Below are 10525 nucleotides of genomic sequence, written 5' to 3'. Positions count from 1 at the left end.
AACTAAATGTGTCCATATTATAGGTAACTAGATGTAGGTATATAATCAAACAAATCTTTACTATGTGTTGGGTCTTCTAAATAATAAAATTTGACAATTTTTTTTTTATAAATATTCTACTATATTCACACAAAAAAGTAAATATTATAACAAACAATAAAAAAAATGCATAGAGATGGATATTAAATGCATAAATATAGGGATAATCGGAAAAGAAAAAAAAAATGAAAACGAAATGCCTAGGAGATGGATAATAAATGCATAAATATAGGGATAATAGGAACTGAAATTAATAACCAAAATTTTATGAAAATGTTTGATCAAATTTTCAAAAGGAGTGTATGTTTAGTCTAAAAAATTAAAAAACGAGGCGCTTATATCAAAATGTCCCTTTCGGTTTTACTGATTTTTTATAAACCGAAAATTTTGGTTCGGTTTTTTTATTTCTGATTACCGAAATAATTTGGTTTCGTTGTTCGACCCAAAAAAAAAAAAAAAAAAAAAGGTTTCGTTGTGTGCAGTGGGAGAAGTGGTATAAATGGTAATTCAGGCGCAAAACGTGTGCATTTAATTATTTAGTAAGAAAAGGAACGCTCGCACACACACACAAACACTCTCTTTTGGTCGTCGTAATAATCTATTATGCTGATCTTCCTTCACAAGGCGCGCGAACCCACTCTCTGCCAAAAGCACTTTTCTCCTAAAGCGCTTTCCTAAACCCGCTTTTCTCCCTAATCCCCCTCCCCAGCCGCTCAGCTGCCGAGCCGTCGCTTCTCTCAGCCGCTGAATCCCCTTTTATAATTTTATTTGGTGGCCCTTTCGCATTCCCCCAAATCAAACCGACTGCTATTCAGAACAGCCGGTCCAATGGAGCCGCCGCCGTTACATACAAACACCCCTCGGAATTCCAAGTACTCTATTTCTCTATCTAAATTTTCAAAACAACAAAACTCTCTCTCTCTCTCTCTCTCTCTCTCTCTCTTTTGTTTTCTCTGATTTTCTTTCGCTCCAAACAGGAAGAAGCGGTTGTTTTCCGATAGGGGTTCTGGGTGCATGGATTCCGACGACGTCGTGGAGATTTCGCCGCCGGCTACTCCGATCACTCGGGCCCCCAAATTTCAGAAACTCAAACTCAAAGAGGTACAGTTTCTCTGTCGTTTTATCGATCGAGAACTCAATTTTTCGATGGTTCTTGTGATTTACCTGGTTCGATCATGGAATTGTGATGAAATTAGTGTTCTTTTGGAGCTGGTAATCTGCTTTGATTGATCAAGTTACCGTCTTGATCAGTGATCAGTGTTAAATTTTGGGTTTTTTAGGGTACGTGTGACTTCGGACTAATACGAGTTGATTGGAACATTTGTGTAAAAATCTTGGCACTTAATTGCCCAAATTTTAGATTTTTTTTTTGTTTTGTTAATTTTGTTTTAGGCTTTCAGCAATTTTTTGGTAGTGATATTCATTTGTTCCCGATTTCCTGAAAGATTATGTTTTTTGGGTATTGCTAAAGCATTGTCTCAAGCTCATTCACCGCACCCGTTATTGTTTACGTTGTTGAACAATTTCGTGGCAGTCCTGTTTATAATGAGGACATTGAACTTCCGTCTCCTGTTATCAATCTGTCTTTTGTTAAATTTTCTTTCCATGATTTCAATTGAGTTTAGAGTGTATTGAATTGCATGCATAGAGCCGGGTTTGCTGCTACCATTATCTATTTCTTTTAGGGCTGGATGAAGGTGTGTCTTTGCAGGCATTGTCTTTCTTCCGTTTTATTGAATGTCATATCATGTTTATAGGAATTGACTACGTCTGTTGTTATGTCTTGTTCAAGCTTGATGATGGTTGAGGAAATAAAATCATGCATTTGTTACGTGCTTTTCTTTTCAATTAAATGTGGTTCTTATAGATTTGTTAGGAGGTTTTATCTCCTACTTCCTATTCTATCCATTTTCTTGTTTTCTCTTTCATTAGTATTTTTCAACCAAATGACTTTTTTCTACCGTTTCTAATCCTGAACATTCTTGTTTTGCTGTAGGATGCCTTTTGTTTGTTGATTTTTTTTTCTTTTTAAATTATTGTTTTCTGATGTTGGTTTGAATTCAGTCAATCTGAACAGATATTTGTTTTGATTAATCCTTCTTAAGGTAATTCGGCATGATGTGATTGAAATTGATGAAGATGAAGATTCAGTTGCTGCAATGCTTATTGATGATAGAGTTGATAACAAAGCCAAAGGGAAGGCAATAGAAAACTCTTCTGATGGCTACTATGATTATAAGGTGTATGATTGACTTGAATGACACTCTATCAATTGGCTGTTGTCATTTTGTTGAATGATAAATATTCAATTGTAGCTTTAGCATTCTTAACATATTTACTTTATGATATACTAGTATTTTCAGGAAGATGAGGTCAATAGCCTTTTTGGCCCTTCTGTTATGGCAACCCCTGAGTCAGCGAATGGGATTGAAGCTACTAAGGGTTTTGTTCCAGCTAACGTGATCAACTTAGATGGTCATACTTCTGATTTGTCATATGAAGATGATGACTTCGCTGATCCTTTTCTTGATGAGTTTATGGATGTTGATGAGTATGCCCAATTGCAAGCCCATTTTGATAATGTGGATATTCCCCCTGGAATAGAGGCACCTATTCCTTGGTTGTCGGATCCTCCTAAAAATAAAGTTAATTCAGTTTCTGGAAGTAGTTCTGTCAATAAGAGGTTTCAAATGCAACAAGAGCCTGATCATTTCATTAAGAAGCCACTTTTAGGGGGTAGTTCAAATTTGAAGACCCAAATTGATAGTATTTCCCACCCACCTGAAGTGAATCTATCATCTGCATGGAATCTTCCAAAAACTGCCAGGAGTAAAAAGAAACAACCTGCTTCACAACACCAAGGGAGTGCTCCTAATCTCCCAGTTGGGAAGGAGTCATCAAAGTCTCAATGGCTTTTAGGACCTTTCCAGTCAAAAAAGAAGGTAGCTTCTTCAAGTACTTCGACGAATCAATTTGACGCAATGAAGCTTGGTTCCGGAGCTGACACATCTTCTGCTTCGTATTTTCATAGCATTCTAAAGAAAAAGGGTTCAAGTGCTTTTTATAAACCCATGCCCATTCCTGGGTGGCCCGGGCCCATTTCCAAATTTAATACTATGCCATTTAATTCAAGCTTGTACGATCTAGATTCATTATATTCTCCTGGGGAAGTAGCAGGTAGTCCTTGGATTGCTAATGCGCAAATTCAAAACAATCTTGCTCCAGGAGGCATTTCAACAAGCCCTGGGAGGAAAATTTCTGCCATGGAAATGGATGAAATGATAGTGAAGTTTAAGGGCTTCAAAAAATTTGATACAGTTGAAGATCATTCAGACCATCACTTTAGTAGGTGTGGCTATTCACCGAAGCAAGTAAGTTTTGGGTGGTTTAGTTAACGCATTTTTTTTGGTGTCTTTTGTAATTCCCTATCTTATTGTGCTTTGGTTTTACTCATTCTGAAGCCACCAAAGAGTTGGGCAAAGAGAATTCAGGAAGAGTGGAAGATCCTGGAGAAGGATTTGCCTGGTGAGTTCTTCTGTTTTTTACTTTTAATTTTCTTTTAGATAACTGTTTTGAATGTTATGGTAGTGAAGTTTTCCCTCAGCCTTTTCAATTTACTCTAATAATTCGCACCGACTATTTCATGATGCTGACTGCTGTAATTAATTGGTTTTGTACTAATAATTGGAATTTTATAATATATGGAATATAGTTGTTGGATTGTTGTTTGTACTATAGAAACTTAGATGCACTTACCCCTTTTCTATTGACATCTACAGATACAATATTTGTTAGAGCTTATGAGACAAGAATGGATCTTTTGAGAGCTGTAATTGTTGGGGCGGAGGGTACTCCTTACCATGATGGTCTCTTCTTCTTTGATGTTTGCTTCCCCTGTGGCTATCCCAATGTTCCACCGGTATGTGATAATCTTGAACACCTATAATTGATTTATATCTGTTTACATCCTTGGCCTAACTGGGAACTCTGTTATGCAGAATGTCTACTACCACTCTGGTGGCCTTCGATTAAATCCAAATTTGTACAATTGTGGAAAAGTATGCCTCAGCCTTCTTAACACCTGGTCTGGGAACAAGAATGAGAAGTGGCTCCCAGGTGTGTCAACCATGCTACAAGTGTTGGTCTCTATACAAGGGCTGATCTTGAATACAAAGCCCTACTTTAATGAGCCTGGATATGCAAATACGAATGGTTCAGCAGCTGGTGAAAAGAGGTCTGAGGAGTACAATGAGAATACATTCATCCTATCATTGAAGACAATGGTGTACAGCATGAGGAGGCCTCCGAAGGTAAGATTTGTTTCTCCATTTTCTTGATACTCTAGACTATGCTCAGTCCATTTGCAGTATGAGATTGATATGAAGCTTTTTAGATTATCTGCTTGACATTTTGGCTGTAGTTTTTTATATAATGGTTCATGTGGAGTAGAATCTTTTTGATAAGTTGAGAATAATCAGGCTAAGCATATCAATGAATGCTGGGTTCACTGAAGTGTTAAACAAGAATAATCTTAAATTTCTGAAAATGCAAATTTTTTCCTTTATTTTCTAAAACCGTTTCCTCACAGAAGTTTTTTATTTCATTTCAAACTCATCATGTCGCCCCTTCTGGAGTTTGAGAAGGAATCAAATTTCTTTTGCTCTGTCTTGGGAACTTAGGATGATAGGACTGAACTAGGTATTTAGGGGAAAGTCAGAGTTTCTGAAGTGACTATCTCTAATTTCTTGTTTGGTATCAAGTGAATTTTGAAATTCTATATGGAAACAGATCTGGAATTAGAGTCATTAACACTGGCTTTAAATTCCCAGATCATAGGTGTTATTACAAAATTCCAAGACACTTAATGTTTAACAAATTTTCAGAGCAACCACAACTACCATCACATCTCGCCACCACCCCACCTCTACTGTTGCCACCACTACTACCAAAACTACTCATGTCTCCACTTTTCTGCTGACCTCGTTGCCACAACCCTCAACCTTGCCCCCACCTGATTATCATCACCTCGTTCCCATCACCCTCAATGTCACTTCCTCCGTAACCACTGCTGCTACTACTCACACCGCCACTGCCACATTGCCACCGACACATATCTTCACATTCCATCGTGCTCAACTGGTTACAAAACAAGAAACTTTAACAACTTCTGAGAATAAGCCTGTTTTTAAATATTTTCCCTCACTTATCCAAATGCAGCATTGCAGTGCTTTTAATGAACATATAGAAAGAAAGTGTTAGAACTTCATTTTTGAATAAATATAAGGAAATGAGAAACACACACCCTTTTTAGCCTCACATACCCCTGTTTAATTCTTACCATTGTTAAGTTTGATTTATTCAATTCAATGGCCAGAAATATAGAGGGGTGTGTAGAAGCTAGAAGGTTGTGTGAAAATCACTGCATAGAATTTTTATGCTAATGAATGATAGAGTCAAAACTACAAGGATTCCGTTTGCCAATTCATGATACAATCAGTTGATAGTAATTTCTGGATACTATCCAGAAATTAGAAAATTATCTTTAACTAAGCAATTGACGTTCTCAACTACACAAGCATCACCTATGAGCGGATAATATTTGGTGTTATTGACAAATAATTTTTAGTGGTCATTTTGTCATAATGCCCAAGTTGGCAGCCAAAACTGCTGCTTTAGGCAAATCTGGCACACTTGCAGTTATCCTTTATTATTTGTTTTAATTTTTCTATATTTTCACTTCCGCTAAACTATCTATATTCCACTGGCCTACTCTGTCCTACATCATGCGACATTTAAGTTCTCAGTTATAACTTACATCTGCATGCAGCATTTTGAGGATCTTGTTCTGGGGCATTTCTACAATCGTGCTCGTGACATTCTGGTGGCATGCAAAGCATACATGGATGGTGCTCAAGTGGGGTGTCTAGTCAAAGGTGGTGTTCAAGATGTTGATGAGGGTGACAAGAGCTGCTCACAGCGTTTCAAAACTTCTGTAGCCGACCATGTGCCTATGATTGTCGCAGAGTTTACAAGGATCGGGGTCAAGGATTGTGAGAGATTCGTATCACCAGCAACATCTGGGAACAACCAAATTGCCAGTATGCCTCAGGCTGCAACGTCAATGATTTCATGCTGAAAATTTGATTTTTCAAGACTCGACTCTATGTCAGACATCTAGGAGGTGAGACTTAGGTTCCGGTTCACCGCAAATAATCAGTAGACTTGTTTTTTTGGTCAAAAAGTTTAGACTTAATTTATTAGAGCGTCTTTCATGGAATCCATCCGTCTGCGTAAATATGTTTTGGGATATTGTATATAGATGTCAGTATGGATGAGATTGCTCGGAACTGAAACTACCAGGAACTGAAACAACCATTCTGCAATTTATAGTTTTACTGAAATTGTAAAGCTGATAATCCGGCCTGAATTTTTATCAAACTTTGCGGTAACTAATTGTATTGGAGTAGAAATTCCAGATGCTTTAAAATCTTTCATAGGAATAACTTATTTCTGTTTCTCTCGTTCGTCATTTAGCCTGCATGTCATTTGAGTGGGGAGGGAAAAGAACAAGAGAATGTGATAGGTCTGGTAAGTTGTGTGGTACTTTTAGCAATGCCCCGTGGAACTCGATTTTGATCTTATTTTTATATTCGCTTCACTTTGGTGGGATTTCGTATGTCAAAGTGGGATAAAAAATGAGCCTTGTTGTATAATAGCGATGATTATTGTGATGGTGTTTTGTTTGATGGAGATTGTTTCACACCCCAAACTTTGGACACCCAATGTCCAACACAATTTTGAAAGGCAAAAGCCGTTATTGGCTTGACACACCAAAATAGTCATTATTGGCTCGATACTTCAGAATAGTCATCCAATCTTAATGAAAAAAAAAAAGAGCGATTGGAGTCTATGGAGACTGTTTGGTCCCTCAATTCCAACATTAATCAATGTTGTCCTTAAAAATTGATCTGCCTTCTCATTTTGGTCCCTAATGTACACGAACAATCGACGTACGAATAGAGGCAGAAAAGTGAGTTGAGCGGGGTTGCTCCTACATGATCCGGCCGCGGAGACCACCAGTCTTCGGAATCCTCAAAAGTAGAATTGTGGATACTAGTTTTAGACAATCTTCGCGAGCATCAATTTTGAGCGAAGCTAAAAGAGAAGTGGCACTTACCACTTAGTACTAGGGTCTAATAGTATTTTTCTTCACTTGTAAGGGAGAGGTCTTAGGTTCGATTCTTGCCAAAAAAGAATTTGAACTAATTATTGCTAGCCCATTATGAGGATAAGCCAATCTCCTCCCTTTTAGTGTAAATAATATCGATTGTTCAAAAAAAAAAAAGAAAAAAAAAAAGAGAAGTGTCACTCTTTCGTAGGATGTAATGAACCATACGGATGTGTTTGATTATTATTTATAAGTAATTAAATTGAATGGTAGTCCAATTTCGACTTATCACAATGATAATTTGGGATAGTGTTTTAGCAGTGGACTCGAATCTAAATTTAGTCCTATTTAACCCTAATTAATAATTGGTTCGGTTGAATCCAGCATCCTAATTAAATATACCATCTGATTCTTGGTGATTGGATTTGTAATTGTACATGGATGACGTTTTGCAGTTGGAATTCAAAGAAATGTAAACTATGGAAGTGGCTATCAAGTTTTTCAATTATCTCCATCACTTGAGCTAACCTCAAAAAGTTTTTTTGTAGTCTTGCAATGACTAGATTGTCCAAGTCAATGAAGACTAATCTCAACAAGTTCTCGTTTTTCTTATTGATTAGAAAAAGGGAACTTTAACGAAAAGCACCCGGTACTGTTCACTTTAACGAAAAACCATATTTTTACACTAAAAAGTCAATCCTGGTACTATTCACTTTACCCTTTATTTTGTCCTCACTCAAAGTTTTCAAGCCCTTTTCATTAGTTTTCCTTTAGAAAAATGAGTTAGGAATTCAGAACCTCTTTCATGATGAAGAAAAGAAGTATCATTGGACAAGCTCGTAAATAGCTTTTGCTTTATTATTCTTTTATCGTGTTCTTTAATTTGGCATGACCATTCATTTTTTCGAGCGAAGATTGACGTTGACTGAGTGAAATAAATATTTTGTCTTCTTATCAAGTCCAGCCTTTTAATTGGTCCCTCCCTCCCAATTAAAAGCTAAATGGCAACATCGACTTATCGTCGTGACTCATGAGACTGACTTGGTAGTCTTGTAATGCTAGATTTTCCAAGTCAGTGAAGACTACTCACAATTGAGTGGATAAAAAATGATAAACAAAATGATTGGATAAAATAAAATGATAAACACAACTAAATGTAAAAATACAATTTTGATCGTACATTGAAATGGTTATGGTCATAATTTTTAATTATTTTTTTTATGACAATTGTTTCGTCTGCTAGTATGTTATAACCAACTGCATGAAGAGGATATGAGTCGGAAAGTTAAGGGTATGTTTGGATGAGGAACTTTTGAAAGTAATTTAGGATAACAAGGAAGAAATAGATAATAAAAAATTAAAGAGGAGGATTTAGAAATGCACCGGTTGAACATTGCAATGGTATGTGAAAAAAATTTGTAAATGACACATTCCAAGTAGTCATTTGCAAATTTCTATTCACATGCCATTATAATGCTCATGTAAATGCATTTCTAATCTTTATGATCTGACTTTTTATGACCCATTTCTTTATTACTTTGTCTAAGCTTCTCGGGATTTGGGTTTCCTTTCTTAAATGATTTCAGGAATTAGGGTAATACCACAACGTTGTTCCAGATATTTTTGCAGGAAAAATTACGAAGGGAAGAACTTCGGGCAACTAAAATTACTGAAATCCAAAAGCCAGTTGATCTCGCCTCAGTAAGGAGAGCTACTATGCCGAGCACTCAATCTTAAGCATTGCCTTCAAACCTTACGCCGGTTCGGTTTTGGACGGTTTTTTGCTGCCTCAAATTGTGCCCAACATGTTCTGCAAATCAAAGGAAAATGATCTATCCATTTCGTTCTACGTTGGAACAACTTTTGTTCGAGCACAATCACATGCATACGATCTTTACAGGGTGTTTGGATTAAAACTTGATTTTTGGCCCAAGGATGGAGTCGGCCCAAAAGGAGGCCTGGAGGAATAGAAGATCAAAGCCTGGCCGAAACTTGGGAAAGCAGGAAAGGGCATTTTCTGACTTGATACAATTCACAAAGGCCACTTGCCTACCTACCCAAGGACCAAGTGGTGTAGACTGATCAGACTGCACAGCCCATAAAGTACTTTATGGGGGGCATTACATGTAATAAAACTGATGAGTCATCACCCTCAGACCGCATTCGGGCAAAGCTGTTGCTACAGGAGCCAAACCAAGTCGTCTATAAAAGGAGGAAGAGAAGACAAAGATAGGGACACTCAATCAAACAAACAAAAGCACAAACTCTGCTCAAAAAGCCAGATTTGCCTTTCAAAACAAAGTTGTAGTCAGCTCAAGCCTTCATCCCCCGCGGGATAGTCTTTTCTCCTAACCTTTGTAATAGCTCTGCTACCTTGTTCAAACTTGTCGTAGTATCGATTCACCTTTTGTATTCTCCCTTCCCCTCTCCCCCTCTAAGCTTTCAGACCCTTGACAGAACTACTAAGATAGGGACCTGCAAGACGATCGGCCTTAATTGATAAGGTTTAATCTTGCCCGACCTGCTTTGTTCTGTCTTTGTCTCCTCTTTCTTTAAAGTCTAGCAATATGTTGTATATTTCTAGTTATACGCAAGTTGTTTCTAGCAAAATCACGATGACAAAGCTATCTCAGTACTTGGATCCGATTTAAATATATCTTCAGTGTTTAAATCAGATCCAAGTCCTAAGCCCGCAGACATGTAAATCTGATTAGTTTAAAAGTCCTTGGCCTCAAGGCATAAAAAAGAACTTTATGTGGACTTAACCCATCCACGACAATCTTTGATAAACGAGAAGTCCGAAGTTACTTGGGGCGCAAGTAATCGACCTACCTCCTGGTTTTATTTCTATTATATCATGATTATCATAGAATGCTTAAGTATAGAATGGATTCTGATAGGAAGCCTCAAGGCCTACACCTAAGGCCCCACAAAGGCACTTATCTGGATTCATTCTATTCTGCGGTCTAAATGGTTTGAGTATAAGAACGGACTCTAATAGGAAGCCTCAAGGCCTACACCTAAGGCCCCACAAAGGCACCTATTTAGGTTTGCTCTACCTCGCAGACTCGGATAATCAGAAATATAATAGTTATCAGACCCCGACAACCATAAAGACCGAATATAATATGCTCAAGTGCTGATTTAGTTTGACAGGAAGCCTCAAAGCCTACACCTAAGGCCTCACAAAGGCTCCTGTTGTATCTAACACGGTTCCTCGGGCATATGCATATTCCCAACTAAAACTTGACATCCATTCGACATCTGCCATGCTAAAGATGGCAGTGGCACGCCTGAGCACTACAAAGTTAACCTTGA

The 10525-nt window shown here is 37.6% G+C and overlaps 1 protein-coding gene across 3 annotated transcripts; it reads left to right on the top strand.

The window, feature by feature from the left end:
- The first annotated feature begins 566 nt into the window (after window positions 1–566).
- LOC103427325 (probable ubiquitin-conjugating enzyme E2 26) lies at window positions 567–6528 on the top strand. Of its 3 annotated transcripts, none has more exons than XM_070818439.1 (8): window positions 567–911; window positions 1017–1140; window positions 2145–2279; window positions 2403–3410; window positions 3501–3564; window positions 3819–3958; window positions 4038–4349; window positions 5867–6528. In XM_070818439.1, exons 1-8 carry the CDS (start codon window positions 868–870, stop codon window positions 6173–6175), a joined length of 2136 nt encoding a protein of 711 aa, XP_070674540.1. In that variant the 5' UTR covers window positions 567–867; the 3' UTR covers window positions 6176–6528. The 3 variants fall into 3 exon arrangements, with proteins under 3 accessions (XP_070674540.1, XP_028956059.1, XP_070674541.1); XM_029100226.2 differs by having other exon boundaries at window positions 2394–3410; XM_070818440.1 differs by lacking the exon at window positions 567–911 and having other exon boundaries at window positions 914–1140; window positions 2394–3410.
- The last annotated feature ends 3997 nt before the right edge of the window (window positions 6529–10525 follow it).

Source organism: Malus domestica, chromosome 03 (genome assembly GCF_042453785.1).
Source record: "Malus domestica chromosome 03, GDT2T_hap1".
Classification (NCBI taxonomy): domain Eukaryota; kingdom Viridiplantae; phylum Streptophyta; class Magnoliopsida; order Rosales; family Rosaceae; genus Malus; species Malus domestica.
This window is presented reverse-complemented; position numbering and strand designations above follow the sequence as displayed.